Source organism: Contarinia nasturtii, unplaced genomic scaffold, assembly GCF_009176525.2.
Source record: "Contarinia nasturtii isolate CC-2019 unplaced genomic scaffold, AAFC_CNas_1.1 Cnas_scaffold_1435, whole genome shotgun sequence".
NCBI classification, from domain to species: Eukaryota; Metazoa; Arthropoda; class Insecta; order Diptera; family Cecidomyiidae; genus Contarinia; species Contarinia nasturtii.
The window spans coordinates 601,563-621,627 of record NW_022198772.1 but is presented as its reverse complement, the minus strand read 5'-3'; the positions used below and the strand labels follow the sequence as shown (position 1 = coordinate 621,627).

At 34.6% G+C, this 20,065-nt stretch overlaps 4 protein-coding genes across 6 annotated transcripts; 2 read left to right on the top strand and 2 right to left on the bottom strand.

Moving 5' to 3' along the window:
- Positions 1-310: 310 nt before the first annotated feature.
- Positions 311-4,369, bottom strand: LOC116346144. 3 transcript variants are annotated; one of them, XM_031776071.1, is made up of 7 exons: positions 4,234-4,369; positions 3,217-3,530; positions 2,661-3,044; positions 2,351-2,513; positions 1,385-1,983; positions 528-1,296; positions 311-460 (listed from the first exon to the last, which is right to left on the bottom strand). In XM_031776071.1, the coding sequence occupies exons 3-7, from the start codon at positions 2,754-2,756 to the stop codon at positions 441-443; spliced, it is 1,647 nt and encodes a 548-aa protein (XP_031631931.1). In that variant the 5' UTR covers positions 2,757-3,044; positions 3,217-3,530; positions 4,234-4,369; the 3' UTR covers positions 311-440. The 3 variants fall into 3 exon arrangements, with proteins under 3 accessions (XP_031631931.1, XP_031631933.1, XP_031631932.1); XM_031776073.1 differs by lacking the exon at positions 4,234-4,369 and adding an exon at positions 3,840-4,068; XM_031776072.1 differs by lacking the exon at positions 3,217-3,530.
- Positions 4,370-6,981: 2,612 nt separating this feature from the next.
- LOC116346148 (lactosylceramide 4-alpha-galactosyltransferase-like) lies at positions 6,982-8,427 on the top strand. The gene is made up of 3 exons (XM_031776077.1): positions 6,982-7,302; positions 7,371-7,808; positions 7,894-8,427. Exons 1-3 carry the CDS (start codon positions 7,004-7,006, stop codon positions 8,252-8,254), a joined length of 1,098 nt encoding a protein of 365 aa, XP_031631937.1. The 5' UTR covers positions 6,982-7,003; the 3' UTR covers positions 8,255-8,427.
- A 7,850-nt stretch (positions 8,428-16,277) lies between these two features.
- Positions 16,278-18,744, top strand: LOC116346147 (lactosylceramide 4-alpha-galactosyltransferase-like). Its single transcript, XM_031776076.1, has 4 exons — positions 16,278-16,666; positions 16,760-17,093; positions 17,387-17,827; positions 18,101-18,744. The coding sequence occupies exons 1-4, from the start codon at positions 16,663-16,665 to the stop codon at positions 18,459-18,461; spliced, it is 1,140 nt and encodes a 379-aa protein (XP_031631936.1). The 5' UTR covers positions 16,278-16,662; the 3' UTR covers positions 18,462-18,744.
- Positions 18,745-19,134: 390 nt separating this feature from the next.
- LOC116346150 (pickpocket protein 28-like) lies at positions 19,135-20,065 on the bottom strand. Its single transcript, XM_031776080.1, has 2 exons — positions 19,473-20,065; positions 19,135-19,410 (listed from the first exon to the last, which is right to left on the bottom strand). The coding sequence occupies exons 1-2, from the start codon at positions 20,063-20,065 to the stop codon at positions 19,269-19,271; spliced, it is 735 nt and encodes a 244-aa protein (XP_031631940.1). The 3' UTR covers positions 19,135-19,268.

Sequence of the window (20,065 nt, the reverse complement as noted above, 5' to 3'; positions counted from 1 at the left end):
ACAATATACATTAGGGTGTTTCCCATATCTGTAAATAGAAAAATGGTATTTATTAATTTAAAGTAGGCAAAATTCTATGTTAGTTAATGGCATTTATACAACGAAGCGATTGATGTTAGCACTTCCCGAAGCAAAAAACTGTTTTCAAAATCTAATGATACTTACAATGGAAAAACGCTCTGTTTGTACTCCCGCACAGCCATCTCAACCAAATGGGAAATGACTTTTTTTGTGCATAACTAACCCACATATTCGGGATAGCAGTTACGTAACAAATGTTACTTATGATTTATTTTATTTTATTGTATGGTATTGTGATGATTAGTTGGCTGCTATTCGAACTCGGGCTCGGATATGTCCACGTCGTTATCGTCGTCGAAGACGGCGGCATCGGCGTTGATTTGATTCCAATATCGGTTGATTGCAGCAGGTATTGGAAGTCAAAGCAATGTCCATAGTCCTGATCAATCGAAAAAATGAATCTTTTTTTGCGATCATTCAATCACATTGTGTATCAATATCCTTACCTTTCAGTAGAATGTTCTTAGCAGCCACGACGTCACGATGCCAAGTCACGGTGCATTCGAGGTCTAATTGCCATTTTTTGTAGTAAGGTTTTACTCTTGACATTAGCTCCTCTTCTATTTCAAATGCTCCGTTCAATGTGCGTTGTAACTGTCGATATGTAGATGTATCTGTCTTGCCAAACTTAGACACAATTTTGGTTGGCAGCAGTGTTATGGCGTTGGGTATGCACCGACACATCTTGAATTTGGCCGATTTGGGTTGGTTTTGGAATCGGCACATACATCTTGCGTCTGTTTGAGATGTTCCCCATTCGTCCACCGGCACGACAACAATGTATGGTCGCTTCTTATATGCCTGCATCAGTTTGCGCACACCCGGACACCGCACGTGTTTCTTTATTTTTATCGAGCAATCAGGTGGTACTTCGCCATCAGCACCATGGAATAACAGAGTCGGTTCCTTATTGGTGATCTTGTTCACAAATCCGTCGATAACTTTGTTGCTCCCAATGTATTTGTCTAAGGCGAGTCTAGTGTACTTTGCAGTCGAGTAAGCTTCGATTCCATGTTTGGTCATCTTAACTCGATGTTTAATATAGCTCAGCCACTGTGAACCTTTTGGTGATGGCATGATTGCGTACAGCTCACGATTCTCTCGATCCTGTCTTTCTTTTTCGATGAAATTTTTCGTGAATCGCTTCGCTTTTGCGTTCCGTACGTTTTGATGTGTCTCCCAATGGAACTGCTTGCTCTTTTTAACAAAGTTGATCTGCGAATAAATCGAAAAAAAAAAAACAAAAATAATTAGTGAACTTAAACACAATGTGCATCATTGTATTTTAGTATACTACACATACTTCTTTGCAAGTATCGATTTCATGTATTGTTGTGGTATTCCAGTTCCGCATGCCTGAATCTGTACCTCCCAATCTTTTGAATCTGCCCGCCTTCAACATGTCAATGATGTCCAATCGACTGGTGCCCGATTGTGTGTTGCTGGTCTCCTTCTTTTTGGTGGAATACTGCAGAGACACAGCAATTCCATCGCTGTTTATCGAAAAGTCAAATTTCTTTTTGCGGCGGACAAACCACCGAATTTTACGCATATAAAAATACTGATTCCATATGTAATCTTTATTCTCGTTGAAAACCTTTTGTGAAATATTTTTGTCACTTGGTTTTCCGTCTTCAGTTAACTGTTTCGGAATCAATTTTTGAGAAGACAAGATCTGATACATACTCGAACAGTCGATTTTGAAATGCGTACGCCGAAAATCACACATCGGAACTACCACCAAATTGCGAATGCACGGTAGATATTCCAAATCGTCGAGCATTTGTTTTCGTTTGATGATCCACTGTCGTTTCTTACCCTTCGGTCTTCTGCGCTTTCTCTTTTTGCGTTTCTTCGGTGGCTCTTGATGTGCTCGCAGCAAATTAAATTCTTCTATCTCGCCTAGGGGCTTTTATGTATATGAATATACGAAATATTCACATAATATTCACAATATACACGTCTTATTCATCATATATACGGCATAAATCTCTAGTGAATATTTCGTATTTTCTACTGTATGTTGTGAATATTCACAGTAAGCGACACAGGAACGAAGAAAGTCCGCACTAAAGAGAATGACAAAATATGTATATTTCATATATACAGGAAATATTCACGAAATATTCATCAAATTTATGCAATTATACACATTTATTTGTGTATATTCTTTATATACATACAATATTCATTGAATATTCAGCATTATGTTTCAATATTTACTGAAATCGTAGTATTCATTTTAACATAAAAGCCCCTGGTATCTCGCGTTGCATAGATAGATACATCGGCACAGCTTTGAACCAATTTTTTGAATTGGTCGTGAGATCATGTAGGTCGATTTCCGGGAACACATTCAACTTATTGACGATGTCATACAAAACTCCGCACCGATAAAGTTTATTTGGGTCACTAGCTGGCACTTTGATGACCTTTTTCAATGAAACAAGGGAAATAGAATAAATTCATTTTTAAAAAAATATGTCAACGAGTCAAAAAAAAACCATTGTAAGCTTAAGCAATATGAACCATTGAAAACTCAGTTCTTTTCATGATTTGAATAAACATTTTCAACATACCTTTTCCTTGAGAATGAGTTTCACCACACAGTCGATGTCACTTGGCAGGTATTTCTCATCAATGGCTTCATTTGTGTTCATCTGAAACACTTTCATCTTCAGATATTGGGTTATGTGTTTATCCGAATGTGTTTGCGAATTGGTGACATTGTTGTCTATGTATTGATTGCATAGATGTTTGAGGCCATTACCGAAATCTTTGTTGCTAGGCCAATCAAAGCGATGGACCTCATCAAGACCTTCCACAATTGCCTTGAATTCTGGATCGATTGGTGGAATTTCTTTTGCTGGTCCACGGGGTTTCCGTTTAGTCTTTGATGGTTGCTCTGGCTCCGGCTTTGGCTCTGGCTTTGGCTTCGGCTTTGGTGTTTTTTTCGGCTTCGGCTTCGGTAGTAAATTAATTTACAATTGTGAATTACAATGGAATGAAAAGAGAGAAAAAAATCAGTTAAAATGGATGCGAAAATAAAATGAATTTTGAATTGAAATCAATATATTAATTAAAATAGAACTGTAAAATCCATGTTATCCATAGTTGATTTTAGAGTATAATTACATTTTATGGGTTGTGCTTTGCTAGCACTTGACTAAAACATGTGTTGATCTTTTCTTCCCCGCTATTGGCAAAGAAGCTGAAGTCACCATTGTTGATGCCTACGTTCATATGCCTTTTGCACCTCTAATAAGAACAGCAACGAACCCAAATTGCAAATCATTGTAGCCTGTAGACTTAGATCAGTTATTTTGCCGATCAGTTCCTGCTGGTATGGCGGCCGAATTATTGATTTTAGTGCACATTTGATCGTCGTTATCTCATCTTTCTTTTCTCCCTCAGCTGGTAGAGACGGCTTGTAACGATTTGCCATTTTTCTATTGAAAAAAACACACACATTCGATTTAGTTTAAAAACGAATATTATTGAATTGGCGATATTTAGACATTTTCATTGATCCATATCGAGATTTTTTTATAGAAATTTACGAATGAATAAATCTCCTGCACAAATATGCACACACGCACACACATGTTTTAAATTCAATTTTTTCGAGCGACAACAGAACAAGAATCCATCTCCTTTTTTGGTACACACACAAAATGATGCAGCACACAAAAATGACAAAAATCTTCGGATTGATAACAATGGCAGTGATTTAGAGAAGAAAACAATGTAACGCATACTATTGAGTATTCAGATTCAATTTGAGCCCAAACAATAACTGTTTCTCTTCTCTGAACAATGGAACCAATTCAAAATGGGTATCACCGCTTGAAATGAATTTCACCACCTCACGCAACAGAATTATGTACTGCAGAATAATTGTGAAATTCATTACTTTTTTCATGAAATGATACTATATGTTCAACGTTAAATAATTATTAGACTACTTAAATATATTTCACGTTATAGATGGCTTATATTACGCGCTATGAAATAAAAATCAATTTCACAATAAGATCAAGAGGACTGCACGTAAGCACGTAATTCAATTTTTGATTTTTCATTAAAAATAATATTTTTATTGATGAATTAACCAATATTTTTCACGGTAATAAAATGATTAAGTTTACTCACACTGGTGACTTGAATTCAACAATTTGTCAATCGATTGATCAAGTGTGGAAAGTTCGGATCAAATCGATACAAAATGCACGTATATCGAAAATAATGTGTTCTCGGTATGAATGAAGCGGCGTTTATGACATTTCGAAAACCAAGAAATGATCGTCAAATGTCATAAGGCTCGGTTCACTTCAATAATACTAATTCAATATTAAGACCTTAGACAATTTTTGCTTTAAAGAGTTTTTTGCTTCGGGAAGTGTCAATATCAATCGGTGCTTTACATTAATGGTACGACTTAAAACAGAATTTTATGCTCTTTAAATTGAAAAATACCATTTTTTAAACTATAGATATGGGAAACACTCTAATATACATAATTTACACACTTTTAAAGCGAAAAACAAAAACTTGAATATACGATATTTTTCCAAAACCCAGACTCAGACAATATATTTAGCTGTCGTCATCTGGATATTACAGCTCATCTGGATATCGTCAGCAGATGATACGAAGTGAAAACAATAGAAGTGATTGTTATAGGTATATAAGCTTGTTATAAACTGGTATTACTATAACAATCACTTCTATTGTTTTCACTTCGCATCATCTGCTGACGGCATCCAGATGAGCTGAAATATCCAGTTGACAGCAGCTAAATATATTGTCTGCCCAGACTACATTTATTTCGAAGTTTTTCGTTCTAAAATATAATTTCGCTTCCATACGCCCAAAACACTCTAGAGAATTTCTCCAATTTGACTCCAATAAACGGTGCGCCTCCTGTGACAGTTGACAATGATCTTGATTACCCAAAAAGCATATTTAGCCAAATCCATACACCATTTATTCTAACTTTCCCTTGATTTAATTTAATTTTCTTAAATTGGCCGAAAACCGTAGATTTTTCAAACAATATTGATTCCAATTCAGGAATAGGGTGCTACATTTTTGGTAGATTTTGAAAAATTACATTTACTACAGTGCAATCTTACAAAAATATATCCACAATGTGGATTCCACATAATTCTAAATAATTCAAGCAGAGTATCCTGATTTGCTGCTGCTCAGCATATTACTGAGAGCTGAGAAATGCTGAGCTCGTGCGGCTAACGCATATGAAACGGATGCACGATACATATTCCCCTTTCGCTTCGTATGTGCTGCCGTTGACGCTATTGCCGGTACAATGGTAACACATCCGTTTCGTATGCGTTAGACGTACACTTTCAGAATATATGAAAGACTGAGAGCAAAAACAGCACGTCGCATCTCATCTCTTGCTTTCACTTACGTAAGCAAAATAACGAGGGATGCGACGTGATGTTTTTCTCGCAGCTTCTCATATGTCGGTCGCAACACAATTTCAAACTCAACTGGTTACTAAGTTTTGAGTTTTGAATTGAACGTCCAATCAACTGTTTATAACCGTTTAAACGGGGAGAATGCATGTGTGCGTGCCATCCGTTTCGTATGCGTTAGCCGCACGAGTTCAGCATTTCTCAGCTCTCAGCTATATGCTGAGCAGCAGCAAATCAAGATGCTCTGAATTCAAGCTGCTCAAAAGTGGCAATGGATTTCAATGTTAAGTGATGAATTACGATGGACAGTCAGGGGCGTCCACAGTGGGGGCAGGGGGCAGTTGCCCCCCACTAAAGAAGAAATGTCCTTTTGAAGAAGGAAAGTTATTCGAATTTGCTAGGGATTTTCACCAAAAAAGTGAAGACATTTTTTTTGCTCAACAACTTTAGAAATGGAAAAAATCTTTGAAATTGCTAAGGTTTTTCGAGAGAAAATTCTTTCGATTTTCTAGGGTTTTCGATTGACTGATTGACCCCCTTAAATTTTTTCCGAGCCCATGTATGATTTGTACCGCATTAATTATTGATTAATTTATTATTATTAATACATTAAATTGTAAAACATCTTCAAGATTACAATGATTGTAATACAATCAAATGTATGACATTATCACTGAGAAATTCGTAGCCGGGAAGTGCCAGAACCAGACTGGTTGGCATCTCCAGAGCATTAATTAATTTGAAATATTGCAAAATAGCTGTCGATTCACAAAAAAACACCGAATATTTTGTAATTAAAGTTGAATTATGAAAATCATCAAATCAAATTTTGCTCATTTCTCAATTTCATTTAAGCCCAATATCCAATGTCTATGCCCAATAATAAGTTAAAAACTCTGTGACATATAATGAATTCTACTTTACAGCACAAAATCACATATTTCGCAAAGTCTTGAATTGGACACTTTTGGTTCACTCCTGTTTAGTTTAAAAAAATAAATAAAGGGCGAGCCAGGGAGGAACGTATTTTTTTACATTTGTTTACATAATGACCATGTAGTGAGAGCCATTAAGCAATATTTTTGCTATTTGCTCTTTATCTGCCAAAGATAGCAAAGTTTGGCATTACGTTGCGACCATTTACGAATGTAAGCATAGCCCAAGCGATTTGACGTCGATCTATTGATATATTGGTGAATTGCATATTTCGAAATATTTACGATAAAACTGCGGCTATATCGTGTTATTTACATGGCAAACCTCGTTAATTAAAAATAACTCATACTATCTAGCAATCTTATCATCGATTCTGAATACACCTTTTGTCAACACGCAAACGTAATGGTTATTTTCACTTTCGATCAAAGGTAATTCTTCAATGCTGTACACAAAACCATTTTGCTCACACATTAACCAAGTGACTTTCACCGAGAGTCAAAAGATCCAATCAATCGCCAATGAGCCGAAAGTATTTCATCGAGATGAATCATAGACAAGCGCACTTCGTCGCTTATTTTCGTCGCAAATTGTTACTCATTTTATTGTGCGTATTTATATTGTGTATTTTCATGAGTGCACTTATTTTCAACAATAATAATAACAATTTCAATAAAATTCCGTGTTACAAATATTCAAAGTTGGTTTCAAACAATGTCGCACAAAATGCGATAACATATTTTGTGGACATTTTGGATGCAGAAAAACAGCCGAAAATTGGTAAGGCGATTTTTTTCCATGAAACATCATGCAATCCAACCGGCAGTGCCAAGTTGAATGCCAAGTATGTCTGGTGATAGTTTATCGTTTAAAATGATGGTTGATTGATTGTTTTTTTTATCGTTTTTCTAGACAAGCATGTGCGATTGAGTCAGCCGCACGTTTGAATCCAAATCGCGATATTTTTGTCATATTTGCTTCACCGGTTGGCATAAATTACCATGAAAATCTGCCACCATACATCGACACACTATGGAAATATGAAAATATTCATTTTCGAAACATGAATTTATGGCAATATTCAATGGACACTCCCGTCGAAGATTGGAGCAAAACCAATAAGCTTTTTCAATCAAAGTACTTATATGAGCATATGTCCGACTACTTGAGAGTACTGACGTTGTACAAATTTGGCGGGTTTTATTTGGACTTGGATGTAGTTGTGCAAAAGAACTTTGACGATTTGGGCGAAGATTTTGTCGTCGATGATTGGGACACAGTGCTTGCAACCAGCATTATGCATTTGAATAATGACGGCATCGGATGGGAAATTGCAACCGAATATTTAGAGTAATTTATTTGTTTAGAATTTTAAATAAGTTTGCAATCAATTTTTTGTTCAATTTAATGATGCTTTTTAATTTTCTCGATACAGGCAATTGACGAAAAATTTCAATGGCAGTAATTTCATCGGAAATGGACCGAAGATACTTACACAAACGTGTGCGGATATTTGTAATACCGATCAACGGTCGCTGTGGACGAGGCGAACTTGTGATGGCTTAGAGTTGAAACGCAAAGAAAACTTCCATCCAATTAAATGGCGAGATTATATGATGTATTTTGATGTTGATAAATTGAACGAAACACTGGAATTGTCGATGAATTCAACGATAATTCACGTTTGGAACGATCGCAGCAGTCGTATATGGAACAAAGTTGGAACAAATAACGCATATCAAGTGATTGCCGCAAAGAATTGCCCATCGGTTTATGCAAGCAGCGAATATTTTTGAAATGAAATCAAAATTCCATTGCGCTTTTTCATCAAACTGCAACCATCAACGAACGTACTGCGATATTATCATGTTTATTATCATTTGACTCTTTATTTATTTATTTTCGAACGTATAAATCATCGAATAATGAGTCATTCTTACAACTGATTAATTGAAATAAATTGTAAATGTGCTCCACCAAAATGTATCCATTTTTAATGTTTATTGAGCTGTTTTAGTTGTTGATCTCAATTGTGAGATAAAAGAAATGATATAAAATCGAATGATTGCACAATATATGTTTAATTAAGTTTTTGAACAAAGAGCACAAGAATCATGTTTAGCACATCAGCATTCAGGACAGAAGAAACTTGGATATCATCTTATTTGTGCGGTTTGTGTGGTTATCGCTATACTTGGACAAATGAAAAGCTGAATAAACGTCGTATATGTACAACTTGCCGAACCTATAATCTTCCATATATTCAAGTAAGAAAATACATTTCATTGGTTATCGTCAAATACTTTAAATACGAGGGTCACTATTTAAGTTTTTTCAAAAACATATATAAGACAATGGGGTTTCATCGAAAATGGTTTTATTGTTTTTCAAAATATTCGCCATGATGATCAATACACTTTTGCATTCGCTCGAACCATTTGTCATAGCATTCATGCCACTCCGAAAGTGATATCTCCAAAACGTGTGTTTTGAACGCATCAACTGCTTCTTCGGGCGATGAAAATCGTTGACCACGCAGTTTATTCTTCACGCTCGGGAATAAAAAGAAATCGTTGGGTGCCAAATCAGGACTGTACGGCGGATGACCCATTAAATCGATCTTTTGACCGGTCAAATAATCGACTGTTTGATGAGATGTGTGAGAGCTCGCATTATCATGATGAAGAATTATTTTGCGACGGCGGTTGTTTTTTCTTATTTCATCAAACACTTCGGGCAAACAAATGGTGGTGTACCAATCAGAATTGACGGTCTTACGAGGCCTCTAGTGGAACTGTTGCCACATGACCACTTATCGCGAAAAAACAGGCGACCATTTGCTTCGCAACACTTCGAGCTCGAACAACTTTTGTTGGGTTATCTTCACTTTGAAAGACCCATACAGTCGACTGCTGTTTAGTTTCGGGCTCATACGCGTAGATCCATGATTCGTCACCAGTGACGATAAAATACACGGATTTTGAAACACCACGATTGAATTTCTTGAGCATTTGTTTACACCAATCGACACGAGCCTTTTTTTGAGCGATTGTCAAATTATGTGGTATCCAACGAGAGCAAATCTTTCTGACAGCTAAATGTTCATGTAAAATCTTAAATACGCTGGTCGCACTAATGCCCAGGGATGCCTCAATCTCGTGATATGTTACATGACGATCTTCCATTATCATATTTCTGACAGCATCGATGTTTTCTGGTACAACAACTGATTTTGGACGACCTTCGCGGAACTCGTCGATGAGCGATTGGCGACCGCGCTTGAATTCGTTGTACCAATTATAAATTGTCCGAAGACTTGGTACTTCATCGCCAAAGGCCAAATGAAGTTGATCAAAACACGGTTGTTGTGATACACCCAATCGAAAGTGGAAAAAAATAATCGCTCGAAAATTTTCACGAGTAAAATTCATTTTTTGGCTGAGACGCAATTTACATGTTACGGTAAACAATACAAATAACGATCGAATGACAAAACGTTCTGAGAACGTTTATGCTACAAAATGTTAAACTTAACGAATATGACAATGGTTTGCATCGGGCAATACTAAAACATACATATTGAAGAAACTTAAATAGTCGCCTACGTACAAAAAAAGTGCTCAAAGTGAGAGTTTTCAATCGATTTAGAACAGTATTGGGTTGAAGAATACACAAAAGTGATGAAATTCTTTTTGAATTAAGCATAATTTAAGCACATTTTTCGAAAATTTATTTATATCGCATGAATTTTTCAGATACCATTATATTGAGGATGTCGTTTGAATGGAAACATACAATGATGTCAGATGACTAAGCATTAAAATTTGTTGTTTTGCCAATTTGTAACAAAATAAAAACAATTTAAGCATCCGCCAATACACTTTTTTATTCGATTTGTTTGCGAAAAATAGGATTCTGAGGTGAAAAAAGAAGCAAATATTGTATGTTGAACATAAAGTTTGAATACTAGACTGACCCCTAAAACACAAAAGTTAACATTTTGTCGGTCTTGCCCCGATTAGACATTTTTCCAAGTCTTTTTGATACAACATTTTTCTCGAAAACATTCCAAATGCATAATTTTAAAAATTACTTGTACGCAAAATACATATTTGGTAAATATTTGTCATGGTGTCTAAAGTCGGCATGTCATAGACTATTTTCATTGAATGAATGCAATGAGTAAAAAATGTGATGGACTTTGTATGATTTGTTTTGGTGAAGTGCCCTTTTACTCTTTACATTTTGGCCCAAACAAGATAGGGAATACTTGTTTTTTGTGATCATCAAGAGTTGTATCTATAAAGTTATAAAAATGAGTCTGGAATTCTCAGTGAGGTCGTTCTCCATTAGCCTTGAATCTGTTCTTGATGTGAGCAACGGTTTTTTTGCAAAAAATGTCCCGTGTGCAAAAAAGTGACTGATCGTCGATCTTTGCACTATTAATCGAACGAGTTTCTCTCGACCAAAAACCATACCAAATCGAAATAATTTCTCCTACTCCAAAACTTGATGACTTAAAAAAAGTCTTCACTTTTCAATTGACTTGGACTCCTGGCCAAGAGCTATGTGACCGACTAGTCAGTTAGCTAATTTAATAGGACGTTGCCGAAAACTAACTCGAATCAACTTCAATCACATCTAACGTACGTCACAATTATTCGTCTGTTTAAAATCATATAAATACTTTTTAAACAGTTAGCAAATTCATTTTCAGTTGGTTTCAGCCAGCCAGCTCACTTTTTTGCACACGGGATATGTTGTCTTGTGTCTAATAAAATGTTAAAGACGCGTTGCCAATAAAACGATGAGACAATATATCTTCCAGACAACAATTATATCTCGATAATAAAGAAATAATTTGATAAAATAAAAGATCTCTTTCTAAAATGTATGAAAGGAGCAATACCAAAATCCTTTTTTATTCATTCTCTTTTCAGCTATAAAAGTGTGTTAAATATCATTAATTTCATTTATTTTATCAACTCACACATTATTTACCATTAGACTGGTCCCCAAAACACAAAAGTTCGAATTTTGTCGGTGGCATTATCATTCAATTTTATTAAATAATCTTCAAGTTATACGAAGCATTCAAATGGGTATATACCAAACCTTTGGTACCACACATTCAATTTTGATCAAAACATCGAAAATTTTGAATGGAAATGTGTTTTATTTTCATCCAGATCGATTGAAACTTCTCCAGTAGTAAGTTTATTGTCAAAAATGATGACTACCGTTCATTTTGAGTCGATGTGGTTGTGCAAAGTTGTATTTATATTAACCAAAAACTTCATTTTTCAAGAAATTCACATAATGATTTACCGAGCTTTTGCGGCACCATGTAGCGATGAGCTATCGGCATGAAACTTTACACACTTTATCTACATACCATATGGAAAAATATCCAACGGGGCAAATCACTTAAAAATTACTTACTTATTATTATTGATTGTTTTACGATTATTTGTCGATTATTTTAAATTAATTCTTTTCTTTTGTGATTCTCCCCTTAGGTAAGACCGAAAAATAAGAACTTTTGTGTTTTGGGGGCTAGTCTATTGAATACTGAACGAATTACCTGGAATTGTTTTATTTTGACAAATTCTACACATCAATTTGTTTGCCACCATGTGTGCCGAATACAATTTAAATAAATTGTAAGGTTGACGCATGTTGACAGAGAAAACATTTGTCTAAATTAAATTGCACTCGACTCATTTTTAATCATTCGGTTTTGATCAAATCCATTTTAGATAAATGATACGCCCAGCGCGCATTCACGTTTAATTGACAACAAGATTTTGCATAAGTTCGAATCAATTTGTAACTGTCCGTTCTGAAACAATCTATTAAAATTATTCGGAATATAATTGTCTAGAGTATAAAATCACTGAGAAACGTAACATGAAGACGATGATAAATTTATACATTTTAACACTTTGTTCGGTATGTATTGTGGCCGATATAATATGGACCCAAAAAAAAATCGACAGATTTCCCTGTATACCTTGTGGCGAAGATACAGAGCAAGGACCATTTCCATATTATGTTTCAATCCGACGCAATTTTTGGCATCAAGATTATCACTGGTGTGGCGGAGCGATTATAAGCGATCGCTTCGTTTTGACCACTGCACATTGCACAGAATATTCTAGTGCAATTGATCTACTAGGAATTATTGGAACTGTGAAAAGTTACGATGATGGTGTATATATTAGATTTTCACATATCATCAATCATCCAGCATACGATAATAAAGGTGAAGCAAAGAATGATATTTCAATACTGTGTACAGCCGAACAAATTATTTTCTCAAATAACATTCAACCAATTGCACTACCAACCAACGATGCCATCGACAAGAGGAAAATGTTTATAGTTTCTGGTTTGGGCTCAGTAAGTGTTTGCAAAATTATTGAAAAATTATTTTCTTTCTCGTCCACATAAATCCAATTGAATTTGCAATGTGGACAATCGATACGAATAGATTTATGAAATGCAAAAATAGCTTGAGTTAATCGATAATAGTCAATATTTTTTTATGTAGCCAGGGCGATTCAGGAGGTCCATTGGTTGGTCATAATGGTGAATTGATTGGCGCTGTATCATGGGTGGCACCAGTGAGTAGTTTTTAATGAAGCTGTATAAAAACTTTATTTAAGTGCAATTACTTTCATAATGGTCTATTAGCTGCTATGAAGTTTTTCTGAACTAAAGTGAATGTAAGTCTTCTGATTCAATTTCGATTATTTTACAGTGTGCACTAGGAATTCCAGATGTTTTTGCTAGTGTCTATCAGTCCGTCAGTTGGATTCAAAGCGAAATGAAAAAACTCAATTAAAAACAAGCAATCATCAAAACTAAAAGAGAACCAACATTTCGATGTAGCTTACTTAAGCGCGTACACAACGTAAAAGCAATGTAAATCTTGAGAAACTCCGGCAATCGGGAATAAAAACTTCACATTGGGTGAAGTGATGAATAAATATGTATTTTTTTTTTAAATATGAGGAATAATCTGTTCAATAATAGATCTTCAATTCTTCTGCGATAAGATTTGACCAAATTGAAGGTTAACAATGTTAACTTAACATTCAAAAGTGGTTCTTCATCGTTTGGTTTGTTTTAGCACCGTTAAATCTCAATCAATAAGTGTATTGTTTTTCTTTTTTTGAAAAATGCATCAGTTTTTCGGTATTCTAGTCGAAGAATTGTTTAGGTGTCCAAATCGCATAAATAATTTCTACTTTTGTCTGTAAACGGAAGAAAAAACTGATTAAATTCTTCATCAACTTGACTGATGGTTTTGCTCAAAGTTCTCACGATATTTATACGATTTTGGGACTAAAATCGATTACGTATTGAACCCATTTTGTTCAATATTTTCATCTAACACCATTTGAGCAAATATTTTCGTGTTTTTGGTTCTAATTCGATTGTTGATTCTTTTGATTCGTATACAATTTCATTTATATCCCTTGTGGAAAAAATGACTGACTGACTATGAATTAAGTCAATTTTAATCACTTTTATTCGGTTAAAATTACCAATAGATGATTGAAATCGACTATAGTCGGTTATGTTTCAGAGTTAACTAAAAGTGATTATAGTCAACATAGTTGACAAAAGTCAATTTCATATACTCATAGTTAACCGTAGTTAACTATGATCACAATCGACATTTCTCAACTCAAATTACACGAAGACGCATATAGTCACTTATAGTTAACTTAAACTGGCCGAAATATCAGCCATTTTTGTCCCAAATTAGCCAATTTTTAGTCAACTATGAAGTCGAAATATTTCCACAAGGGATTGATTTAAATACATCAACAAAAATCTGCTACCATATCATCTATGCTGTGGAAATATGAAAATGTTCATTTTCACCACATGAATTTCGGTCAAATTCCATATTGCGAATGCACTCCACTAAAATAAAAACATATGTTTGAAAACCCCTCTGGACGAAATGCCCGGAATTGCTTTATTGTGACAAATTCTACGACGGAGGAAACATTTGTTCAAATAAAATTTTAATTCATGATTTAAAATATTCCGAAATTGCACCGGATTTATTTTTAATCAGTCGACTTCAATCAAATTCATTTCGAGAACAAGATTTTGCATATCTTCGAATCTATTTGTGTCTGACCTTCCAAAGTCGAGATTCAATAGCAAACATAGAACATATTGAATTTTTTTACAAAAAATAACCTCCTGCGGAATTGTTCGTCAATTACAGATTATTTGTACAGACATTTTGTAAATAAAATTCTGCGTCAAAATCTTTTTATTATTCAATAAGAAGATATGAAGACGTGGAATTGAGTCGGTCCACAAATGCCTGCAATCATTCGATTTCTTTTTTATTTGGATACGTGTCTGAAGGTCAGAACAAAAATAACTTGGAATTTTTTTAAAAAATCTTTCGACGATGGACACGACTCCAAATTGAAGAAAACACCTGTTTTTAACGAATGCTCACTACGTCCAATTTGAAATTATATTATTGCAATTTTATTTGAAAGCATATATGCATCTACGTTCCCAAAAAACCCTATAGGAAGAAATCTTAGAAGCGGCTGAAGATTGACCTATGCTCCCTTTTAAAATTTAAAACGAAAGAGAAAATGAAATAAACACCGGTTATTTGTACAAATGATTGATAAATCAATGGCGAATGATGTAAAGAAGATTGATTTCCAAATTCATTAGAACAAACCGGTTTCTGATCGAAATGAAAACAAAATATTTCATCATTTTCTCAAGAAGCTCAAAATGTCAGCATATTTTAGAGTCTTTAACAGAGCTGTTATTAGCACCGGAGAAGTGTGGGTATTAATGAGTTTCCACACTTATTCAATAATATTGAATTTCCTAATATTAGGGTGGGTCAGTTGCTTCATTTTCGTGAAATACACCGATATATATGATATAAACACAAACAAGTTTTGTTCTACGACTTTGAACCAATGTGAACCACCGTTTGGTCCGACACATTTTTGCGTTCAACCATACACCCCTTTCAGACTTAACTTTTTCATATTATTTACACTTTACAGTGACTTAAAATGAATGCAAATCATCAGGACCTAGCCACTGTTGAAGTTTGGAGCTCTTTTTGGATGTAAATAAAATATAAAGTGAATAAAGCACCATTTCATTCAAAATGGTTCTTTTGTTGACCAAAAATGAAAACGTAGCTATCAAAGTACCTCATATATCCAAAAAATATTTTGCGGTGATTTTATAAAAAACCATTTCACAAAAATCGTAGGACAAAAGCTGTTCGTATTGATGTTTTCGACCGCATACCGCATGTCCCCGGTGTATTCCATGAAATAGATCAATCGACGAGTGCCGCACCTCAATACAAAAAAAGAGCAGCATTTATAACAAAACCACCCGCACCTCCGCCGTGTCTACAACAGCTCTGACGTTTTATTAATCATGTTAATTCGTATTTTGCATGGAATCAAAAAAGTAAAAATTCTCAGACTTATTTAAAAATAAAATCAAAACAAAACCATGATTGGTGAGGTCAGAATTTAAGACAGGCTTATCTTTACTCGATCATTGAAATGAAGACAGTTATTCGTTATAAATTCATTTGAATAATCTGTAAAATACAGTAAAACGACGAATGAACGAACAAAAAGTATACAAGAAAATGATCGTGTCAAGTGTATTTCCATATAAAATGACTCATTTCTACAAGAACTTCGTTCGCGTTTGTTTTACGGTGAGAATACTGCTGAATAAGCGCCATTTTACTGTAAACACATTCATTCGAATAAACAGAAAATTCGTGAATAAAGAATTCACTTGCATCGACGTTTATTGTTTGTTCTGTCATAAAATTGTATCGCAGAATATACCAGCTCTACTAATTCAACTGGTGGAGAAATTTCAAAACTGTACTCCTATTACACATACAGACGTCATTGGTGTGTGTTTGTGTTGAAAAGTTCTCATTAAATACCCAAATGAATAATAAATTTGGTTCATTTTTATCAAAGAAACAACGCAGCGTAGTATCGTCGAGAGAAACAAAAATTATCGTATACATGTTAGACTCACATCGGAATATAGTCCGTGATAAAAGACTCCATGCTAATTTATTCCCATACATTTTGAACAACACAAAAACTCGTTTCGTTAATATTTTTTTTTTTTTTTTGTGTTTGATGTCAGTATGAGTAAGTATGTGCTAGCGATAAGTTGACAATGTTTTTGTTATGATAATTTGGCAGCAATCACAAAAATTTTTTTTGTTTCAATTCTCGTTTAAGTTTTTCGCATCGGCAAAATGACTGCACATCGTTCACATTATTTACGTTATTTACTATTGCTGGCAATCGTTTTGGTAATTATCATTACCATATTTACGGATTCAAGTGTTTTGAAGAAAACGGAATACACTCCGAATGAAACGGATGATTTCACACCGAAACCACAACGCTTTGAAAATATTAGTGATTGTTATAAGTCACCGGGGAATAAAGACAATGGAATTCGGTATTTTGATGACATTTTGGACGCAAAAATACAACCGAAACCAGGCAAAACAATTTTTTTTCATCAGACAACATGCTCGAAAACCGGCATCGTTAAATTGAACGCAAAGTAAGTGATTTTTTTTTAATTTTAACAAAATCATTGAATTACAATGAATGCCATGACCGTCAATGTAAAAAAAAGCATGGATAAGTCAGCCTCCGAGACACCACAGTTGATTTACATTGAAAAGTCAACAATTTTTGATTAATTTGGAATTCATGATATTCGGTGATACATTTTAACCTTAAAAACGTCACAAAATACCTGGCTGACTAGAGTGTCAATTTTTTGTTCCAAATCCGGCCGATTTTCAACGAAAATTCAATAATTATTTGAAATAAAAATAACTTTTATTTCAGAGAGGCGTGTGCAGTAGAGTCGGCCGCCCGTCATAATCCCGATCGTGATATATTTGTGATATTTGCTAGTCCAGTTGGTGTCATTGAAACAAAAAAAGAGTTACCACAATTCTACAATAAACTTCAAGTGTATTCGAATATACACGTACGAAATATGAACATATGGCGTTACTCCTCTGATACACCAATTTCTAGTTGGTTAACATCCAGCAAACTATTTGATTCGATGTTTTTATACGAACATATGAGCGATATCGTCAGAGCGATGACACTATACAGATACGGTGGCTATCACATGGATTTGGATGTGATTGTGCAGAAAAATATTGACGAATTGGGTGAGAATTTCATCGGAGACGACTGGGCGACAGTGATAAACGGTGCGGTTATGCATTTAAACAATCATGGCGTTGGGAGGGAAATCAGTCAAAGATTTTTTGGGTAACTTTTTTTATTAATTTGACCAAACACAATCAGACCCTAACAACCAAATTACTCGTGTTCAGTTGTTGTCGTTGTTTGTTGATAAGCGTTACAAAACGGAAGTTGTTTTTAAAATTTTCGAATGTCAAATGTAGTATTTTGGTGTGCTGTTGGTGAACATCATCTTGCGATGGCAACAACTGTTTCGAGATAAGATCTAAAAAATAGTCGTTTCCTCATTAGATTTACACAAAAATAAATGCAAAAATGATTATTTTCTTTAAATTTCAGTGAGATAATGAAAAATTTCAATGGCGATTCTTTCATTGGAAATGGGCCACAAATGTTGACACATATACTTGAAGAGATTTGCTCAACACCGAATCGAACGTTATGGACACCAAATCGTTGTCAAGGTGCTAAAATCCAACCGAAAGAGACATTTTATCCAATTTCATGGTCAAATTACACGCTTTACTTTGAACCAGAGGATTTGAACAAAGCGCTTAAATTATGCGAAAATTCAACGGTGATACATGTGTGGAACGATCGTAGCAAAGATATTTGGAATAAAGTTGGTATCGAAAATGCGTATCAAGTGATTGCCGCGAAGAATTGCCCATTGGTTTATTATGACAGCGAGATTTTTTAGAGGCTCTACTGAAGAAGACCTGCGAAGAGAGATAGCGAGTGAGAGTTAAAAAGAATGGGAAAAAGTAAGAGGGGAATCTAGTGATAACGAGACTGTGACACAGCCTGCTTGCGTGATTTATTTAAATTTTAAGTACAGTTGAGAAAAAAAAATAAACGAAAATAGTCATATGAAGATATAAGTGTAAAGAATATATCTCAAATTTTTTCGTTAAACAGATTTGTGAAGAAAACCGATAAAATAAACTAACCAAAAATCCACGGAAATGACTGTGAACTGATTATAAATTGTTGTTTTGTTTGTTGTCGATGCAGATAAGAAAACTTGAACCATTTGAAAACCAAACAATTTGAAAAACAAATCTTATAAGAAAATCTTAATGTGAACCACATGTGAAAGTAGTGCTGCCGATCACCACTGATTGTCAAAATACTCGTTAGTAGCTGTTGAATATGCAAATGAACTTTGAATTGGCGAACATTGATTTTCTATTAGTGTAATCTTATGCTTTGTAATTTGATATTTTGTTTGTAAAATAGCTCGAGCTAAGGTCTGTTCGCCAAATTCTTTACAAAAATTGGATTAAAAATAGTCACAAATTTCACAAGCACTTGAAATCACACGAAATTCAACGGTTTTGCTTCATTAAATGACTCGTTTGGTCATGTGTCGTGTTTCGACGGATTGGTTTTGTTCAAATTGCATTAGATACGGTTCCGATTACTCGTTGAAGCAAGTGGTGTCACAGCAATTTGTCGATTTTGACGCAGTCTCCAGAAAAGCCGAAGTGTGGCGTAAAAAATCAGTTCAATGATGCTTAATGCGCATGAATAATCCAAGCAAACCACGACAAACAGCCAAAGAATCCACAATTGTATACGTTTCAATAATTTTGTCTGTCTTCATCAAATCCTTTTCAAATGCGAAACCAACAAGTGTTGCATGCCTACTAAACTCGAAAAGATTGAATTTGAAAATGATACTTACTGATATGTGAATTAACCATCTTACTATTTCCATTTTCTTCCACGTTCATTATAGTCCCATGAATTAATTGGACTCCGATTAAAACGCGCTTTATATTTGATAAATGTACAAGTTAGCATACAATTGCATCCATTACGAAAGACCCGTCCGTTCAATGGGGTTTGCAGTTTCTTTTGTGCTGCTTCTAAGCACTGTATCCTTGCTGTTCCACAAATTTTTGTACTCATCTCTCCTATGATATAAATATGAAATTCATAACAATAAAATTTCACGCATCTACACAAATTCTTGGTAAAATTTGCCAAACACTCCTCTTCACAATTGATTTGTGTGTATATTTTTAAGAAATACAATTGACGCTCCGAAGAGCTATACGAGTAGAAACATTTTCGTTGTGACGGCTTGAAATTACGTAATTTTTCAGTAGTTATGGTTATCTCGGGTACAATATGAATCGAATTAACATGGGAAAGGGGCAATCGAAAATATTTTCTTGATGTTTGTAATGCTTCGCCAGGTGTTGATAAAGTTACTTTAAATCCTTGACTGAATACACCACTGCAATGATGCTCACTCTCATGGATAATTTCCATCATTAGATTGGTGTGAATACCCAT